Here is a 21,572-nt window from a genome sequence, read left to right on the forward strand (position 1 = left end):
GAAGTTCAAACTTCGGGAGCCTGATGGTTATGGTTGAAATTTGGTGTGTTATGTTTGAAATTATTTTGACATTGAAACACACGTCCTTAGAGGAGTAGGAAGAAACAGTGTATTTAATCCTATAACCTCTTCACATTGTTTTTCCATATATAAAAGCCAGTCGTTTATTAAAAAAAATATATCTTCCTTTTTCCCTTGTTATCCAGATCTATGCCATTCGTCAATCCAATTGCTTGTGGTCTTCATAGGTTAAGGTTTCCACTCCCAGGTCTTCCTGTCCTGCAGCCTATCATGTTGTGGAGTGAGTGTCTTGTTGGGAATGATGTAGACTCAAATTGAAGGTGTATCCCCTGATGTCACACCTCCATAAAGGAACAGAGAGCTTTTCACTGCGAACACATAAAAGTAAGTGGACACAGTCATTGGTAGTCAATGTAACTTTGCATAACAATGCAATTAAAAAAAGACTCAGGACTTTATAAATTAAAATATTAGTGATCAATTAAAAAGCAAAATTCAATGTACTTGTAGGTGAGACCTCTGCACCTCAGATTTGTAGCAGAAGTCCAGGGTATATAGGATGTAAAGGAGTGAAACCATCAGAGTGCCTTGAGAAATGTCTGTGCTGGGAGCATGAGACATGATGTTTCTTAGCCGTATATACTGTGGTGTCACCAGGTTGGAGGAGAAGGCACCGCAGGAGGGCTTAGGTCATTGACACTGACCGGCTTGAGCAGGGACACATGGAACGTCGGGTGTATCCGGAGGGAGTCCGGGAGGTTGAGCACGACTGACTACCACCAGGTAGGGCCCGATGTATCGGGTGCCGAAGCTTTCTGGAATCGGTGTGGAGGGGTAGATCCTGAGTGGACAACCACACCTTCTGTCCAGGCCTGTACTGGCTACTGAGCGGTGACGATTGGCCAGAGGCTGGTTTCGTTCTGCGGTGCGAGCCAGGGCAGTCCGAGTGTTGCGCAAAGCCAGGCGAGCGCGGCGCAGGTGGGCGGAAACAGATGGGATTGCAGAGTCCACTTCCAGGGAAGGGAAGGCTGGAGGCTCATTTCCGTAAGCCCCGTGAAAGAGCGAGACACCCGTGGCCAAGCTGACCAGAATGTTGCGGGCGTACTCTATCCATGGCAAGTTGAAAGACCACGAGGTAGGCTGCTGGTGGCACACGCAGCGAATAGCTGCTTCCAAGTCCTGGTTTGCTCGCTCGGACTGGCCATTAGTCTGCGGGTGGTAGCCAGAAAACGGGCTCACAGACGCCCCCGAGGCCTTGCAGAATGCCTTCCACACCGCCGAGGAAAACTGTGGACCCCTGTGCGACACCACGTTGAGGGGGATGCCATGGAGCCGGAAAACACTGTGGACCAGGAGCTGGGCCGTCTCCAGTGCCGAAGGGAGTTTGGGGAGGCAGACAAAATGGGCCATCTTGGAAAAACGGTCAGCGATGGTGAGGATGACCGTATTGCCGTTGGACGGGGGGAGGCCGGTCACAAAATCCAACACCACATGGGACCAAGTTCGAGAAGGGATGGGTAGGGGACGTAGGAGGCCAGCTGGAGCCTGATGGGAAGGCTTGTTACGAGCGCAAGTAGTACACGCCGCCACAAACTCCTTGGCGTCTCGGCGCAGCGACTGCCATCAGAACCACTGTGAGAGAAGAAAGATGGTGCGAGAAGCTCCTGGGTGGCAAGCAAGCTTGGATTCATGCGCCCAACGTAGAACCTGGGGGCGAAGCTCTGGGACCACAAACAGGTGACCGGCCGGGCAGTCCCCCGGGGGGGAGGAGTGCTTGATAGCATCCACCATGTGCTTCTCCACGTCCCACTGAAGGCCCCCCAGGATGAGGGACTGGGGTAGGATGGTCTCCTGCTGCGGCGTGTCAGAGGGTAGAGAATGCATCCTGGAGAGTGCGTCAGGCTTGGTGTTTTGAGATCCAGGGCGGAATGTTAAGGGTGAAATTGAACCTGGCTAGAAAGAAAGCCCAACGAGCTTGTCTGGGGTTGAGCCTCTGTGCTGATCAGAGATAGGCCAAGTTCTTATGGTCGGTGTGCATGACGAAAGGAACTTCCAAGCCCTCCAGCCAGTGCTTCCACTCCTGCAGTGCCAAAACCACGGCCAGTAACTCCCTGCTGCCAATGTCGAAATTGCGTTCTGCCGGGGTCAGGCGACGAGAGAAGAAGGCGCAGGGATGCAGCTCGTGATCGATGTTGGAGCGCTGAGAGAGGACGGCCCCCAAGCCAGTATCAGAAGCGTCCACCTCGACGAAAAATTGAGAGAGAGAGTCCGGGTGAAGCAGAACAGGTGCTGGAGTAAAAGATGATTTCAAACAAACAAAAGCGGAGTTAGCGTCTGGGATCCAAATAAAAGAAACCTTAGTAGATGTGAGCCTGGTCAAAGGTTCTGCAACCCGACTGAAGTTCCGAATAAAGCGGCGGTAGAAATTGGCAAAGCCCAGAAACCTTTGAAGGTGATTCCGTGATATAGGAGGGGGCCAATCGTCCACTGCCTGGATCTTCGCAGGATCGGCTCTGAGTTGCCCCTTCTCCACTATGAACCCCAGAAAGGAAACTGAAGATGAGTGAAAGGTGCAGAAGAAAGGTGCATTTTTCTGCTTTAACAAAAAGCCTATTATCAAAGAGCCTCTGTAGGACTAACCGGACTTGCTGAATGTGTTCATGAAGTGTGGCAGAAAAATTAAAATATCATCTATATAAACAAAAACAAAAGACCAAGCATATCGCGAAGAACATTGTTAATGAGACCCTGGAAGACAGCTCGAGCGTTAGTGAGACCAAACGGCATGACAAGATATTCAAAGTGTCCAAGTGGTGTGTTAAATGCGGTTTTCCACTCGTCCCCCTCACAGAGACGGACGAGGTGATAAGCATTGCGGAGGTCTCGTTTAGTGAAAAAATTGGCCGAATGAAGGGAGTTGAATGCTGAATCTAATAGTGGAAGTGGGTATTTATTCTATATGGTGATGTTGTTGAGAGCACGGTAATCTATGCAAGGATGGAGTGACTTATCCTTCTTTTCCACAAAAAAAACAACCTGCAGCTAATGGTGAGGAGCTTTTCACTGCGAACAAATAAAAGTAAGTGGACACAGTCATTGGTAGTCAATGTAACTTTGCATAACAATGTAATTAAAAAAAGACTCAGGACTTTATAAATATTAGTGATAAATTAAAAAGCAAAATTCAATGTACTTGTAGGTGAGACCTCTGCACCTCAGATTTGTAGCAGAAGTCCAGGGTATATAGGATGTAAAGGAGTGAGACCATGAGAGTGTCTTGTGAAGCGCCTGTGCTGGCACCATGAGATGTGATGTTTCTCAGCCATATATACTGTGGTGTCACCAGGTTGGAGTCCACTCACACTGTCAGTTTGTCCTGGAGCATCAAGAGCTGTATGGTGTTGAAGGTACTTGAGAGGTCCAGAAACAGGATCTGGATCTGAGTGTGCGCAGCGCATGAGGAAGAGGATGTCCTCCACTCTTTATTTGCCCAATAGACAAACTGCAGGGGGTCCTGGGAATGTTGCACTGCTGCAATGACTTCATCAAATCAGATGTGCGTGCCACTGGTCCGAAGTTATTCAGTTCCTTGAGATGGTTCTTTTTTGCTATTGAAAAATGCATAATGTCTTCCAGAGGGTGGATATTCTCCCAAGACGTAGACTCAGATTGAAGACTGGTGGATCCCCTGATGTCACACCTCCATAAAGGAACAAAATTAAGCCAGTGAAAGAAATAATGAGCAATAACAAAATGCTTTTTACAATAATATCACCTTGGTCAAAAATGCATATACAACCACACATATAAACATTGACCAGGGTTTAACAAGTTAAGATATGGCAGGGTTGGACAGAGGTCTTTTCATTGCAAACAGAAGTATGTGGACACAGTCATTGGGAAGCTCATTGGTAGTAAATAGACCTTTGCATAAAAATGCAGTTTTAAAAAAAAGACTCGGGATTTTATTAATGTTATCAATTGAAAAGCAAAATTCAATGTACAGTAGACGCCCCACAACGTAAATAATCCGTTCCGAGAACCTTTATGTTATAGGGTTTTTATGTTATACAAAGCGTAAAATACATGTAAATAGCCTAATCCGTTCCAAGATCATCCCAAACTCACCCCTTTGGCAATTCAAAATATTCAAAGTCCACCAAATATGGTGGGAAAATATAAGAAAACGTTAGCATAAACATAATACAGTAACATTCGAATATAAAATAAGGTAATAAATAAGATTACTGTAAATGAATAAAACTGAAAAACAAAAATAATCTTACCGTTCATGAGATGACTTGATCAGGAGCGCAAGTGGAAGCAGGAAGGAGGATGAGGAGGAGGAGGAGGACTAGCCTGAGTCGAAACGTGACTCAAAGAGTCTAAGAGTCAGTTGGTCTCACAGACAAACGCACACGCACTACACGATAATGCTGTGTGCAAAATTTTAATTTGTAACTTAACTTAATTGTGTAAGTTAGTTTCAGGTGGACTACGAAGAGGAAGGAGTTTGAAGTGACAAGCCTGTCTCTCACACAAACTCACGTACGTGCTGTATAAGTCAGCCAATGAGATGAGAGCGTAGGCGGTGCCCCGATAATCAGCCAATGAGATGAGAGCGGAGGTGGTGCCCCGAAAATCAGCCAATGAGAGCATGATGCGTCAGAAGGCATCACCAAGTGTTAGTCTGAACTTGCACCGACTTGAGGCATTAATAAAGTTGATTGAAAAAAAAAAAGACTTACACTGACTTGACGCTTTATGTTATATGGAATTTCTTCTGTAATACGATGCAAAAACTTTACATAAATTCTTTATGTTCAGTGGAATTTATGTAAAAGGAGGTTTATGTTATGCCAGGTACTACTGTACTTGTAGGTGGGAACTACCTCTACCTCACATCCAAATGGTCGCAAACTTGGAATGTGATGCACCTCAGACATTGTTAGTAAATATACCTTTGCATAACAATGAAATTTAATAAATGACTCAGGACTTTATAAATATTAGTGATCATCAACTAAAAACCAAGATGCAGTGTACTTGTACTACCTCACATCCCTTGATCGGAAATGGTCGCACACTTGGAATGTGATGCACCTCAGACTTGTAGCAGAAGCCCAGGGTATATAGGATGTAAAGGAGGGAGACCATCAGTGTGTCTTGAGAAGCGCCTGTGCTGACAGCATGAGACATGACGTTTTTCAGTCATATATACTGTAGTCTGTGAGGTTGCTGGAGACCCAAGTCACCAGGTTGGAGTCCACGCACATTGTGTCAGTTTGTCCTGGTACTTCACAGGTTCAGAAACAGGATCTGGATTGTGCTTTTCTTCCTGGTCTGGATCTAAGTGTGCGCAGTGCATGAGAAAGAGGATGTCCTCCACTCTTTATTTGCCCAATAGACAAACTGCAGGGGGTCCTGGGAATGTTGCACTGCTGCAATGACTTCATCAAATCAGATGAATGTGCCACTGATCCAAAGTTATTCAGTTCTTTAAGATGGTTCTTTTTGCTATTGAAAAATGCATAATGTCTTCCAGAGCTTCCAGGAGGAGGGAGGATGGGTGGAGCAGAAGCCCCGCGGCTCCAGTCGAAGAGACAGCAAGTAATAAGCAGTAGTTCCGTAATGTAGAGGTACTTCGAATTCAGAGGATAAAAACATATTTTTCACCACCTTAAAGCTTGGCACAAACTCCAATACCAGCAATGTGTGAAACTTAGCGCTGTCTGCCGCGCTCCTGTTGCGTTCCTCATGAAAAGAAAACTGAAGTGGTGTGCTATTATAAAGAGATGAAAAACACGGAAAATACTTAGATAACCAACTGAAAGTCAATAATGAAAAAAGCTCTATCTCCTCCATTTGAAACTCAGGAGGTCATATCACTCACCTCCCGGAGGAAATTAATTCCGTCTTTAGGAGCTTTTATAAAAATCTATATACACCTCAGATTAAACCATCTCTCCCAGATATCGAAACATTTCTCAACACCATAGAATTACCAAAATTAAATGACGAACAGGTGACAAACCTAGATGTACCCATTTTATTAATATAACTCCATAACGCTCTACACCGGCTGCCGAATAACAAAGGACCAGGACCTGACGGTTTCCCTGCCGAGTTTTATAAAACATTCTGGTCATTACTAGCCCCAATATTTCTTAGAATGGTTTTGGAAATTAAAGACAGTTCATGCTTGCCTCCAAACATGAACTCAGCTACAATCAGTCTCCTGCTGAAACCGGATAAGGACCCAACACTACCTTCCAGTTATCGTCCAATTTCACCGATTAATGCAGATCTCAAAATAATATGCAAAGCGTTAGCTATAAGGCTGGAAAAAGTTACCCCTCATATAATACACCCTGATAAATCAGAATTTATCAAGGGGAGAAACTCAACTAGCAATGTACGCCGTCTAATCAATCTGATTGATTACTCTATCATCCAGGGTCGGGTGATGGGGCGGGGTCGGAGTGGCCATCCAGGGGGTGGCGTTGGTCGACCTCCGGGGTGGTGGGTGGGCGGGGTGCTGCATCCTGCGGGTGCCGGGCACCTACTGCTGCTGGGGGAGCCCGTGTGCGGCTGGTGGCGCTGGCTCTCCCTCTGCCTCCTTTGCCTTTGGGGGTGGGTCGGGGTCTGCCCTGGGCTCTCCTGCTTGGCTGCCGCATGGGGTCGTCCGGTGTGGGGGCCGGCCTCTCCCCCTGGTGGGGGCGCGGGTGCTTGAGCTCAGCTGCCCCTGCGGAGCTATCTCCCCTGAGTGGGAGGGCGGCGTGTTCTTCTTCTGCGTGGCGCTGGCCGGGATCGGTGGGGGGATGCTTGCTCCGGGGTGGGGCAGTCGGGGGGGGCTTTGGTGGGGGGCTTGGGGGTGGGGCTGGCGGGCGGTCCCTGCTACTTGCTGGTGTCTGGCTAGTCTCTGCTTCCTGGCTGGCGGTTGTCTCCCTCCCTCTGGGGTTTCTCCCTAGGCGTGTTGGTGGATGGGCGGGGGGTGGGGTGGTGGCCGGTCTGCGGCGTGGCGGGGGACGGGGTGGGCGGGGGCGTTTGCTTGGGCACCGGGCGGGGGGTCGCTCCTCTCGTGGGCCCTGTCATGCGGTGCTTGCTTCTCTGTCCCTCTTTGGCGCCTCTGGCTCGCGGTGCTTCGTGGGTGTGGCCGTGCTCCGCTCTATGTGGGGTCCAGTTCTCTTGTGGTCGCCGTAGTGTTGCTCCCTTGCCGACCGTGGTGGTATGCGGGGGCCGCGTGGGGGCCGCTCCCGCTGTTCTGGTGGCGGACGGGTCTGCCTTGTGGCTGGTCCGTGGTGTTTGGCGGTTTGGGGGTGGCGCTGTGGACGCTACCTCCGGTGGGGCTCCGGTGTGGGGGGGCACTGGGGGTATCACCTCTGGGGGGTTGGGTGGGCCGAACTGGGCATCCTGGCGGGCCGGGTAGTGCCTGTGGTGTGTCCTGCGGCCTGTGGCTCGCCCGAGCCTGGGCTGTGGTTGGTGGCCAGTCGGTCATGTGTCCTTGGCCCCCCCCTGCTCGGTTAGGGCGGCGTTGGGGCGTGTGCCCTGGGGCCGGGCCTGCTGGGGGGGGTCGTGCTCTGCCGGGCGCTTGGGCGTTTGTCGCCGCTGCTCTTTGTGCTCTGCTAGGCCGTTGTCTGTGTCTTCACCTCCCCCGGTCTGTCTGCGGGCTTGTCAGGCTTCTTTCCAGTTGTGGGGGCGTCTCTGGGCCTGCCGGTGTGTGGCCCCCGGTACTCGTCTGCCTTTGTGGGGTGTGATCTCTCGCTGGTCTCAGGGGTTGGCTGTCCTCCGGCCCGACGGCGCCGTGTCTTTGGCTGGGATTACCTCTCTGCAGCCCCTTGCTGGTCTTCCCGAGGGGGAGGGCTCTCTGGGCTGGCTCTTGGGGCGCTGATCTTTGTGCTGCCTGCCCCTGTGGGCCTGGTTACCTTCTGGCCGCGGGGGCTCGGCCTGGCTATTTAGGGTGGGGCTTTCTGGGAGGTGGAGGGCGGCCCCTTTCCTTTCATGCATTCTCAGTGACAATTACACGCCCACACATTCTTGCACCTTTATATATACACATGTGAGACTATATATATATAAGACTTCTCAACATACAGAGATACCTGTACACACGTACATATGCACACTCGCAGTACATATGTACTTCCCCACATTACTCACTGAGTTAATCAAGGTGTTATTATGTTGTTGGTTTTATTACAGCGATGGTGATTTCAGCAGTATGATTATAGTTTTTTTTACAATGATATGCATTACAGTTATTGTCATTCTGTTCACTATCATAGATAATCATTTCATTACTACAATTACGTGTGACTGTTTCAATGCAGTATTGTCATTGTGATCACTATCATAGTTCATCATTTCATGACTACTATTATGTGTGACTGTTTCAATGCAGCATTGTCATTGTGGTTGTTGATATTATTTTGTCCTTTCCTTCAGGGTCTTTACAGTCGTCACAGACATTTATTTGCCGATGTAGTTCTGTATGTTTCTGTTGTTCTGTTGTTGTTGTCACAATTGTTGTTGCTGCTGTTGTCCTTTTCTCTTCTCTTTTTTTGTCCCCCTCATAACCCCGCACCCCCCATTTGGCATTTTCTGTGTTTATTTCAAAAAGAGAATGGCATACTTTTTTTAGATAAGATTTTTTTATGTGCATCTTGCATGAAGCTTTAAAATGTCAAAAAACATCCTCATGTTAAGTATTTATTTTAATAAAAACTTGATATTTGGCTTTGATTTTGTCTCAACTCACTTTGTTTAAAAAATATTGGGATATATATTGTATATTGATATTCAACCTAAATATATCGGGATATGAGTTTTGGTACAGCCCTAGTATATATAAAGTTGTACTGTATTTTTTATTCTGTATGTTAGCAATGCTGACCTAAAATATAAACACTTGATGTAAAAAAACAACAAAACATTGTGCAAACATACTGGTATTTGAAGGGGTTACAAAATTAAAACCAATGGATATTTTATACTTACAAGAACTGATGTTAGAACTGATGGAACACCACTTCAGCAGCTAAGAGAAGACAACAAAAACAATAACAAGCCTGCTGATTATTAGAGAACAAAGTGCAGGCAGAAATAGCATAGAAAAAAGTTGACTACTCATCTACATACACTAACAAATCTGTGGTCTTCAGGGACAAAAATAATTCAAGCAGTTCATTTGAAAAATATATATTTAATGTAAGGATTGGATGTACCTATCTTGACATTATCACTGAATAAAATCACCAGGCTTATAATTTTCTATTTACTCTAACTCTTATTTCATGTTTTTTACAACGTAAAAAATCAAAAGGATCTAAATGGCGATATTACTACTTTCCACTGGGGGGCGTTATTAGCTTACTATTGGACTGAATGAATAACAACGTTGTGTAGAGAGAGCTTCAGTACATGAAAAGCCAAAGTACTGGAATTTGAGTGGTTAAAAATTAAAAATGATGGAATATATTACACTTTTAATAGTAACTCTCAGTGGCCACAAACAATCTGTGTGGACAGTAAAAGTGAACAAAACTAAATTCAACCCAAACTTGTGTATGAATAGTAACTATTGCTTACACCAGAGATTCCCAACTATTCTCAGTCATTTCATATTAAGCCAGACAATAAATGGAACATGTGCACTACAAATAGTTTCCCCAGGGGGACAATAACCTGTGGCACAGCTACACCAAAATTCTAACAGTTGTGTTACATTCTACTTTTGGAGAATTATCAATACATATGATGGAGGGGGTACTCGTGGTATGACAAAAAGGCTCTGGAGAGAGTGCTGAGTGGAGAGTAAAACCGAGTACAACCAAAGGAAGATGTGTAACACCGATTTAATTAACATACAGGAAATGTTTGCGTCATTAATGCAAGAGCTATATAATAGTAATACTCCTCACTTCCACTAGGTGCGGGTGTTGGCTAATTAATGGAAATTCGACAGTTTGAGGTTATTTTAAAAAATAAAAACTGCACTACGTTTTTACCTAACATCAGTTTTTATCAAGTATAAAATATTAATTCCTTTTACAAGTGTTACGCTTTCAAATGCCAATTTATTTTCACTGTGTGTTTTTTGGGAAAACAAAAGAATGTTCTATCTGTCATGTATTATTAAGACCACACAAATATCAAAATTGCGGCATTCATTCCCCTAATGTATAAGACATCGAACGTTTACAAATATTGCGAAAAAAGGTATACATTTATAATCCATATGAAATTTAACTAAGTCATCATACCATTACACATAACGTCACAAAGGCAGTATTGATAATAATTGACTGTACTTACATTCATGTTGGAGGAGTGGTTCAACTTGCCTCTCTTTGAAAGACAACACTGTGGACAGAAAATGTGTCAACCGCAGTTGCTAAAAAAAAGCCGTGTTTGACCAATTAAACCTCACATCATATCTTACCTTCTTTCCGATGTTTATAGTGGCCAATAAACGTAAATAAAACGACATATATTAGAGGGAGTCGGGTTGTCGTCGAACGTTAGGTTGACGACAGAGTGTGTCGTCGAACGTTACGTTGACGACAGAGTACTGTTTATTAGGAACAAAAAAGTCAACGTCCGACCACGGCATATATGTCTATGGTCCATGGTTTGTCCAAGTGCATGCTGCTCAACCAATCATGTTGCCAATCATGTTACAGTTTAGTCAAAAAAAAGTCAGGTTACTGATCGGGAGGGGGGGGGGGGGGGGGGGGGGGGTTGAGGCGAGCAAGGTTGCCAGATTGGCAGCAATTTGGCTGCTTTTCAGCATGTTGGTATGACGAAAATAGTATTGGGATAGTTAGCCAAACTTGGCAAGTCTTTAGTATCATCGTAAATTATTATAAATAATAGTAGGCTATTTTCCAAAAAGGCATACAAAGATTTTAACTAACATCATTTATTGTCAATAATAAAATATCTAAACCTTTTTAAAATGTTATATGCCTTCACATACCAGTTTATCTTATGCTAGTTTATGTTTTGAAAAACAAAAAAAGTATGTATGATTGAGCACAAATACAGCAATATCGTCAGTTCATTATTAAGCCTTACGTTGCATGTGATATTCAACCAAGTCATCATAAAGTTACCACATCACATCACAAAAGCAGTATTATTCGTAGAAATACGTACTTGTGCTTACAGTCATGTTGGAGGAGTGGTTTAACTTAACTAAGATAAAATAGTGGACAGAAAATGTCAAACGCAGTTCTAAAAAAAATAAGACGTGTTTGACTAAATAAACCTCACATTATTTCTTACCTTCTTCATTTGGATGCTTACAGTGGCTAATTAACTTAAATAAAATGCCATCTTATGTGGCTTCGTCACTTACCGAGGTCCATGCTGGTAAATGGCCAATTTAAATTAAATTAAGTAAACAAAAGAGAGCATGGTTGTCATGGAAGGTTAGCTTCAGCTAGTTCTTAATTCCAAAAAAAAGTAAAAATCAGTCCATGGTGTGTCCATGCACTAAGTGCATGCAGCTCCACCAATCATGTCGCAGATTTTTTTAGGGGGAAACTTTATGTAAACACATAGAGTATACAACAACAACAATACAACATATCAGGATGAAACGTTAAAATAAGTCAAATAAGACAAAAAATTAAAACGAGAGAGAGAGAGAAAGGAAAAAAAATGAATAGGAGAGAAAGGGATTTGAGTAATTTTCTAAAATTCCAATTATTACAAAGTCTTCTGGTCCAAACAGCCATGTCCCACTGACATATTTGTTGTTGGAATCCATACAGCAACACCACGATGCAGTCAGACTGAAATAATATTTATTTTAAATACATGTTTAATATCATGTAAATGCAAAAAGTCATTCCCACTCTAAATGCTCAAACTGTATTTTTTATTATTATTTAATGTCTAAAATTTAATACTTAAGCGCTTTTGCTGTTATAAATGGTTGTACTTGACTATAAATGAGAATACTTGTAAATGTTAAGAGGAATAAATCAATTGTGCGGCAGAATATTCTCCCACATTCCTGAATTTTTACAATTAAGGAAGCAGGTGAAAATAATCACAACAGTAGCTGTTTCAACACAATATTTATTCATTTACATGTTAACACTAAAAACTAGGAATGTCAAATGATTAATGTTGTTGTGTTCAAAGACATCATGTAATTTAAGGTAAATGTAATTTTGTTCAGTGTAATTTCCAGAATACTTACAGTGGCTTGAAAAAGTATTCATACCCCTTGAACTTTCCCACATTTTGTCACGTTCCGACCACAAACTTAAATATATTTTATTGGCATTTTAGATGAAAGATCAACACAAAGCGACACACAATTGTGAAGTAGAAGGAAAATTGTACATGACTTTCAAATTTTTTTAAAAATAAAAAACTGAAAAATGTGCGTGCAAAAGTTTTCAGCCCCCTTTTCTCTGAGTGTAACCAGTTGCCTTCAGAGTTTGCGTGATGATTGCTGAATGATCAGCTGTTGACCTAATGATCAAATGGAGTCCACCTGTGTGTAATCTATCCATCCATCCATTTTCTATACCGCTTTTTCCTCATTAGGGTCACGGGGGCATGCTGGAGCCTAGCTGCATGCCCTAGCTGAACCCCAGCTGACTTCAGGCGACAGGCGGGGTACACCCTGGACTGGTCGCCAGCCAATCGCAGGGCACATATAGACAAACAACCATTCACACTCACATTCATACCTAGTTGCCAATTAACCTCACCTGCATGTTTTTGGAATGTGGGAGGAATATAAATACAGCTCTTCTGTGACGGCCTCAGAGGTTTGCTAAGAGGACACTGGTCAGTGAACAGCATCAGGAAGTCCAAGGAACACACTAAACAGGTCAGGGATAAAGTTGTAGAGAGGTTTAAAGCAGGGTTAGGTTATAAAAAGATTTCCCAAGCTTTGAACATCTCACGGAGCACTGTTCAATCCATCATCAAGAAATGGAAAGGATATGGCACAACTGCAAACCTACCAAGACATGGCCGTCCACCGAAACTTACGTGCCCAAGAAGGAGAGCACTGATCAGAGATGCAGCCAAGACGCCCACGGTAACTCTGGAGGAGCTGCAGAGATCCACAGCTCAGGTGGGGGAGTCTGTCCATAGGACAACAATTAGTTGTGCACTGCACAAATCTGGCCTTTATGGAAGAGTGGCAAGAAGAAAGCCATTGTTGAAAGAAAGCCATAAGAAGTCTCGTTTGCAGTTTGCCAGAAGCCATGTGGGGGACACAGCAAACGTGTGGAAGAAGGTGCTGTGGTCAGATGAGACCAAAGTGAAACTTTTTGGCCTAACTGCAGAACATTATGTGTGGCGGAAACCTAACACTGCACATGACTCTCAACACACCATCCCCACTGTCAAACATGGTGGTGGTAGCATCATGTTGTGGGGCTGCCAGGGACAGGGAAGCTGGTCAGAGTTGATGGGAAGATGGATGGAGCCAAATACAGGACAATCTTGGAAGAAAACCTGCTGGAATCTGCAAAAGACTTGAGAATGGGGCGGAGGTTCACCTTCCAGCAGGACACCGACCCTCAACATAAAGCCAGAGCTACAATGGAATGGTTTCAAACAAAAGATATTCCTGTGTTAGAATGGCCCAGTCAAAGTCCAGACCTAAATCCAATCGAGAATCTGTGGCAAGATCTGAAAACTGCTGTTTACAAACGCTCTCCATCTAATCTTGCTGAGCTTGAGCTGTTCTGCAAAGAAGAATGGGCAAAAATTCCAGTCTCGAAAATGTGCAAAGCTGGTAGAGACATACCCCAAAAGACTTGCAGCTGTAATTTCAGCGAGAGGTGGTTCCACCAAGTATTGACACTGGGGGGGCTGAATACTTTTGCACGCCACATTTTTCAGTTTTTTATTTTTAAAACAATTTGAAAGTCATGGACAATTTTCCTTCTACTTCACAATTGTGTGTCGCTTTGTGTTGATCTTTCATCTAAAATGCCAATAAAATATATTTGTTTGTGGTCGGAACGTGACAAAATGTGGGAAAGTTCAAGGGGTATGAATACTTTTTCAAGCCACTGTTAATGTAGCAAATTGCACATCAGAATGAACCCTTTGGTCACCAGAGTTTTTCAAGGAAATATTCAGTTTTGATATTACTATTTCAAACGATTGCAGCTTGAAAATGGTTAGAGATAAAGGCATACTGTAAATGAAAAAAAATCATTAGTATGACCCATAGTTTGTGATGGGAGTAAACTCACTCATCTAATTTGCAAATTATGACATCATGGTCAGATCCCTGTCTTCATTATCCCCAACAAGCTCATCAAAATGTTTGATCCACTTGTGATGCTCGTCCTCATCTCTCGCGCAAACACAGCCATCATCATCGTCATCATTAACAGCAGGATCTTGAACACCACTGCTGCCTTCTCCGCTATTAGAAGTGTATTTCCGGCCGTGCATTCTGCGTTTGTTTTCTTTTTACTTTCCCGTTACCTCCCCTCACCATAGCAGTGTTTTGACCACCCGTGCTACATGTACCGTATGTCATCTTTTAGGAGAACCGTGGATCCAGAACACGGTGAAGCTCCAAAATGCTGCTTTTTGGACGCCAACTGCCGTGAGCTTCCATGACGTGGCACTTCAAACTCATTAAACTCCTTAAGAGTTACGAAGTGAGTGATAAGAATATCAAATTCATGTTTTTCTTTATCTTCATGTTTATTTACACACACACACACACACACACACACCAACTTCACACATATTATTAAAAAAATGAAATCAATCATCGTCTTACAGATCACTTACACACATACACAGTACACATATAGCTGAATAATAAACAATAAATATAGTAACTTCTGATCAATGCATGTCAATTTCAGACTTAAAATAATGTACCGATGTAAGCCCCACCCATTCCCGGTTACTACTGCGCCAACTCCGAGTACACATACGGATAATAGATGGGTGAACAGAAACAGATAGAAATAGATAGTGGTGTTCTCGCTCATCCCAAATAAATAAACACTAGTTTACATTTCCTTAAATAAAAGCAAAGCCTATTGAATAGATACTGGAGATAGACACGGGGCACCCGAAGAGCGGCGCTGATCTTCTCTTTATTTGCCAGTTAAAACAAGAAATACAGAGAGTACCCTTTAATTTTTTTTGAAAAGTTTTTATTCATGAGTATTTTTTTAGCTGACACAAAATAGTTGCAGTTTAACAAAAAGGTTAGGTTATTGATTAAAAAAAGTGACATGGACAAATATAATGGTTAGAGAAAGAATAAATAAGTAAATGTACACATAAGGCAGCAGTAAACCACATCCTTGTTTAGTCAGCAGTCATGAGTTTGGTCATCTTGATCCATCCATCTGTTTTCTATGCCGCTTATCCTTAGTCATCTTGATGTTTCTGCAAATACAGAGTCATGTAATGCCCTCATCATGAAAACAGTGATAGAAATATCGATTTTGTTGTTTTACTTGTCTTAATAGGTGCATTTTTGTGGTTGCTACCTTCATCTGATTGTGTATCCAATCCAAGAAATAGGTCACGTTGCTATAAACGCCAGGTTTGTTTGACTCACTGCAACTTTGTGGCCAAATATTGTCCCCAATGAGCCACCACACACCACCCATCTGAGATACCAGAGGACCCCCACTGTCGGTCTAAAAAACAAAGAACAGTTTTCACTGAGATATGAGGAAGCATTTATCCTTTATTGAGATTTTTGGGCGCTATTAATCCAGCTATTTCGACAATAATGGCTATGTGCTGACTAATTTTCAGTGTATAGTAAATCCATCCTGCTATACAAGCCATACACTGACTACTCGAAAGCATCGGTGGTTCTCGGGTTACATATAAGTTCTGTTCCTCGACTGTGATGTAAATCGAGATTTGGTGTAAGTCAAATCTAACAACTGAATTATTGCTAACTCCCAAGTCACTCACACTGCACACAAAACACATGAAAGACATAAAATACAGTAATACACTACATGCAGTACACTACACTAAATACAAGAATAAATTAAACAGTAATAAAAGATAAAAGCCAAAGCACATGCAACTTTTCCATCTTAGTAAGAGCGCTACATTGCTTTGTCACTTTCAGAGGATCAGCGACCTGGAAGTTATGTGTTCTGTAGTGTTAAAGACAACTGTATACAAGTATCTAATTTTCAATGTGAGGAGTGTACACACTGTATTCGTGTCAACTCAAAGAAGAAGATTGACACTAATGTTGCAACACTTACTCTGCATGTGTGTGATCCTGTCTCTGCTTCCGTGGCACAAAGCATGTCATCTGATATTCTTCCATTGTAAGCCATGGAGTTGTTGCATCCTACAGAGTCTACAAAAGACACCTGAGCCTCCACCAGGTATGGAGAGTCTGGAGCACAGCAGATGGAAAAATGTCAGCTTCATGTCCCACATGTTGGGCAACCCTTCCAAATGTTAATTTGTGTCTCACTGATAGTTTGAAGAAAAGAATAGAGGATTTTCTTACCTCCATTTACTGGAACACCATATCCTGTGGTCCATGCATTCAGAGGGTCAGAGATGTTCAAACCCACATTTGGGAGGCACACAGGACCAATATTACTGGAGGCTGCCAAATACATGGTTTAAAAATATATTGATAATTTTTCAATTCATGTGAGTGTGTACTGTCATGCACCTGTGAAATTCAGAGGTGTGCTGAGCCTCATTATGGCAATGTCATTCTTGTGAGTATCTCTGTCAAAGCCTTCATGGACAATGACATGACTCACAGAGGAAGCAGGGTTAAAGAGTACACCTAAAGGATCCACGACTCCTGCATACACAGACCAGTCTCCAGCACTGGGGGTCCTACAGAGGAGACAAAAAGCGCATAGAGGAGCTATGCCAATCACATTCAGAACCTACGCCTGTGAGGACTTACATGAGTGCACAGTGGGCCGTTGTGATGATCCAGAAGGGGGAAATGATTGCACCTCCACAGCGATGGGAGCTGGCAACCCGCAAACTCGCCTGCCATGGCCAAGCCCCCAGAGGTGCCTGCTGTGCTTTAGCAGGCCTGCTGGAATTGACGCCTCCTGCACAATCTGAGAAGAAGAAGACCAAGAAGAAGCACATTGTTGAACGCTGCAAGTCTGTCAGTGTTTTAGTTCATGATGGTCTTTATTCATATTCTTCATCCTTAATAAGGGGCAAGGATCAATATTTGGCAACTTCAATGTTATTACCGCCACCATACAGTAAATAAAGATAATGATTATATAAACATATAAGTGAAATGAAAGAAAGTACATCATTATTGTATAAATATGATTAAAAAAGTGATGTGTTAATGTGTTGCATTTGTGCATGGTATGTTTTATTGTGTGTGCCAAAATACCAACTAGACATATAAATAATAAATATATACATAAAATATAAATTCATTATAATGTTAAGTTTATTGAATTGAAAGATAATAAAAGGTTATTTTAATTATTTTTTTTTATCATTAAGCATATTCATTTTATTTCATGATGCATAAACTCTATTTCAAGATAACATTTGTATTAAATCAACTGCATTTGTAATTCATTATTTTTGAAAAGGAATTAAATGAAAATACAGTATTAAAAATGTCATGAAATATATGTTTGCATGTAAGCATGTAAAGTAATACCTGTACATTGCAGTGTCACCACAGTGCCACTTGGACAGTGATTGCTGCAGGAAAAAAGAAAGAGTTAGTTCATATATGGTTTTAAGCTTGCTGGTCTCCAACCCACCTAAGTGCAAGCTGTTGCACGATGGGGACATCAGGGTTTGGCTCTGCTGTTACTATTAAGACTCCATCCTGAGAATGTGCCTCACTTTGGCCTGACAGAACACTGGTGCTCCTGTCAAAGCACATCATGATGTAAATAAAAGACATGCTGTGAAAGAGTCAAACACCTCCATGTCTTCTTGCCCACTGTATCCCATGTCTCGACAGCTCGCTCTGCCCATTTGAGCCGTCCATCCGTGAGAACAAACACTCATCCATTTGTTGGTGTTGTAGACCTGAAGCAGGAAACTCGAACCGTGAAGCCGCACTGACCACAGAAAGACAGTAATGCTAATTCATGAAGCACATCGTTCACATGGTCATTAGGCAACCATGTTGGATCATTTTACCACAATGAGCTTCATCCTGGCCTTCTGGACAGTCCACCACTCCATCACACCACTGGGAGTCCCACACACAGCCCCCATTACCGCCACATTGTACCCCATGCATACAGGGAGAGGAAACTGACAAGGACATGAGATTCCAGTGTCAAGCAGGATCCTCAGGAGGAGGAGGGGTGGTATCAAGAAATGTACACGTACAGTAATAGGCCAGGAGGATTCCAGCCAGCAGCAAGAGACTCAGCAGGCAGATCACAGCAACCACAGTCATCTTAACACAACTCTGTTTGAAATCTCACACAAAACAAACACAATATGATTAAAAGCACGACACTCAACATATCTTATTCATCTCATCTGTGTCATTTCCAAAGATTTGCATGAGTCAGTGGCAAGACAGATAGGTCAATATTGTAGATATTGACTTTTTTGCACAAATGGAATTTCTACATTTATTTCATTTTCACTTTTTTAAACAAGTCTTTAAATTGCACATTGCTTTTCACTACATGCCAGAAATATTTAAAAATATTATTCAAAAATACTGACGCACACTGTATAATTGTATATAATATATAATCAATTGAATAAATACACATTTTTTTCTCAAGGGATTGTCCATAGATTCAAGAGAGTTTGCAATGAAAGAGAGATGATGAGAGATGCAATGAAAATCTTATTTTACTTACATGTGTTTATTTACATTTTACACCCTTATATACTGTACTTTATTTTTCAAAAAATGTTGATGTTTCTTAAAGTATGCTTATTTTATTTCTCTCGGTCACTTTTTTTTTGTTTTTTTTAATTTTTCGAGAATAAACCATTATTGTCCCTGCTGCAACTGCAATTCCTGCATTTTTGTGTGCATTTCTACCAAACAATTCCTGTAGATTAGCTGAAAAAATATGTCTGGACTAAACACAAATTTAGGGATGTCCAAAAATATTGGCCCACCAATAGAAAGGTGTAGCTTTCCAAATTGTACAGCTTCCAGCATTATATAATTGTATTTTTATTTGTGAATTTATTGAGGCTAAGCTTGTTGACAGTAGGAGAAGATGCCGTTTTAGTTCACCATTAGTCCTGATATGCACAAGCAGTGTTTATTTGTGAAATGCATCCAGTGGCATCAGACTAAAAGAAACATAAGTTCATTCATTACATGAGTTGTGACCTGACATTAGTTTGATGGAAGAGATACTGCCTATATCGGCATCAGCTGATATGAGTATCAGTAATGTTGTTGTACAATATTGATAAGAATGCCAATATCGATACTAAATCAATATCTATGATACACATGTAGTCATGCAATTTCCATTGCAAGTTGAGCATAATCATAGCAATCCCTAAATGTCATGCAAATATGCCATCTAAGGCACTAAGCAGTGTAGGGGATGACATAAGAAAATTCTGATTGGATGCTTAAAAAGTGCTAAATGGTGTTATCATGACATCATTGCGTTTCTGTCAATACTGTATGAGGAAAAGTCCCAACAGTCTTACAGGATACATTCATGTAATTTATTAAACATGTAAACAAACTGTGAAACACTTGTACATTTCAGAAAACACATTAACAAAAGACAAAACTTATTTATTTATTTGTATTATTTACTTGCATTAATGTCTCTTCTGTTGTTGTTGCTTAATTTCTTGGTATTTATGTATATGTGTTTATGTTTCTTATGTTCTTATTCTTTCTTGTGTTTTTCTTTCTTTTCCTTGGGAGAATGAACAGAATAAGATTTTCATTGCATGGTATAACTGCTGTTTTACCATGCACATGACAATAAAACTCTCTTGAATCTTGAAAACAAATAATCTTTTCATGTGACTTTGGTGAAACACTGACATAATTACAAGAGTTAAAAGTTACCTTTACGTTTGGGAGAATGGTAGTTGATTTCAGGCAAAGGATTTGGAGCCAAATGGTGAACATACTGAGGCTTCAGTTCAAACCGGCCAGGAGGTTGCTTCCTCTCTGTGGTATCATGGCTCAAACACACACCTGAATCTATATACTGGTGGTATAAATTAGTAGCGAGTACAACGTTCGTCATGTTATACCTTAGGAATAAGATATTTAAACATTTTAAGTATCTCACAAATGGTTTAAAAAACGTTTCAATACGATAAATGTAGGATCCAATTGTTTTAAAGCAGAAAATATAACAATTAAAAGAGACTTACCACATTGGTGCTCATGTTTCTCCTTTTTCTCAGCAACAGAAAAAAAGGATCTCAGGATGCTTTAAATGCCTAAAATCTAAATAAGCTTTTAAATCATGCAAACTTGTGTTCCTTTATCCAAGCTTCTCTTTCTGTAGATGAAGAATTGTCCACCTTCTCTGTGGTGTTTATCTACTGATCACTGTGTTGTGTCACCACAGTGATCAAATAGTGAAAGATGGTGTGTATGGCCACTCCTCACTTTCAGGCATCTTGAAGTTTCCCTCCTGAGCCCACGACAAGCATCATACGCTTTGTTTACTCGTCTAAACAGTCAAGTTGGTCAATGCTGTGACTTGAGTGCACAATGCAAACACTAAGTTCCAAAAATTTTAGCAAGTGTTCATGTTTTCCCCACAAATTGCTTTATATGCTTCAATAATACAATATTAGGTGCAATGGTGAAGCAATAAGAAAGGATATCTGTGCAGTATCAAATCAACGTCACATAAAACTTACTCACATTGTACACTTTATCACAACAAATACCTTTCAACAATATGTTTGCGGTTGAAACAAGGAGATCACTTTTTCATATTATACAAAACAATTAAATAGCTATACTAGAATGTATATTTTATGGGGGTAATTCCTTCAGGGGTCCCATCTACACCCAGGCTTGCCAGCCTGGGAAGAGTCTACTAAGGTTTTTGGGGTCCATGGCCTGTTGGATGAGCAGGTTGACTTGGCCACCCACACTGAGCACAGTGCCCCCCTCTACTCCCTTAAGCTTCTCCTGAAGTCGCAGCAGCACTCGCTCCGCCACCTTGTTGAAGCTCTGGCTGTCACTGTGGGCAAAAGAGCTACATTATATACTGAAGTTGCATTTTATTGATGGTATTTTGAATGCACAGAGATATGTGAGCCTGGCGCCCATTGTTGTGCCATTCATCCACGACCATCACCTCATGTTTCGGCATGATAATGCTAAGGATCTGTACACAATACCTGGAAGCTGATTCCTGGACCTGAAAAAAACCCCAGTTGTTGTATGGCCAGCATACTCACGTCACCCACTGATGTTTGGGATGCTCTGGATCGTCGTATACAGTATTTGAGGCAAACGGTGGTCACATCAGATACTGACTGTTTTTACGGCTACCCCCCAATACAGTTAAACGGCACAGAGTGGCCTTTTATTACAAGCAGCCTAAGGTACACCCACTCTAATT

At 42.2% G+C, this 21,572-nt stretch overlaps 2 protein-coding genes across 4 annotated transcripts in view; both read right to left on the reverse strand.

The window, feature by feature from the left end:
- Nucleotides 1-15,247: 15,247 nt before the first annotated feature.
- On the reverse strand, nucleotides 15,248-20,231 carry LOC129190898 (transmembrane protease serine 2-like). Its single transcript, XM_054793640.1, has 12 exons — nucleotides 20,048-20,231; nucleotides 18,367-18,459; nucleotides 18,172-18,288; nucleotides 17,966-18,089; nucleotides 17,784-17,894; nucleotides 17,678-17,721; nucleotides 16,943-17,105; nucleotides 16,697-16,869; nucleotides 16,526-16,627; nucleotides 16,272-16,408; nucleotides 15,528-15,680; nucleotides 15,248-15,423 (listed from the first exon to the last, which is right to left on the reverse strand). Exons 1-12 carry the CDS (start codon nucleotides 20,229-20,231, stop codon nucleotides 15,406-15,408), a joined length of 1,419 nt encoding a protein of 472 aa, XP_054649615.1. The 3' UTR covers nucleotides 15,248-15,405.
- Nucleotides 20,232-20,274: 43 nt separating this feature from the next.
- The window catches only part of atm (ATM serine/threonine kinase), a 30,591-nt gene continuing 29,293 nt past the window's right edge, over nucleotides 20,275-21,572 (reverse strand). For 2 of the 3 annotated variants that reach the window (XM_054793556.1, XM_054793557.1), the window contains one exon: nucleotides 20,275-21,188. In XM_054793556.1, coding sequence (XP_054649531.1) covers nucleotides 21,008-21,188 — 181 coding nt within the window. In that variant the 3' untranslated portion in view covers nucleotides 20,275-21,007. The remainder of the gene's footprint in view (nucleotides 21,189-21,572) is intronic. The other variant, XM_054793555.1, reaches the window with a different exon arrangement.

The sequence above is a fragment of the Dunckerocampus dactyliophorus genome, chromosome 12, assembly GCF_027744805.1.
Source record: "Dunckerocampus dactyliophorus isolate RoL2022-P2 chromosome 12, RoL_Ddac_1.1, whole genome shotgun sequence".
Taxonomy (NCBI): Eukaryota; Metazoa; Chordata; class Actinopteri; order Syngnathiformes; family Syngnathidae; genus Dunckerocampus; species Dunckerocampus dactyliophorus.

What these genes read in the sequence shown, in the direction of transcription:
- LOC129190898 (XM_054793640.1), bottom strand. Translation starts at nt 20,231, where the DNA reads ATGACGAACGTTGTACTCGCTACTAATTTATACCACCAGTATATAGAT. An exon ending in CACACCTCTGAATTTCACAG is followed by an intron (nt 16,628 to 16,696) that starts GTGCATGACAGT and finishes TGTATTTGGCAG; the next exon opens with CCTCCAGTAATATTGGTCCT. An exon ending in TGGTGTTCCAGTAAATGGAG is followed by an intron (nt 16,409 to 16,525) that starts GTAAGAAAATCC and finishes GCTGTGCTCCAG; the next exon opens with ACTCTCCATACCTGGTGGAG.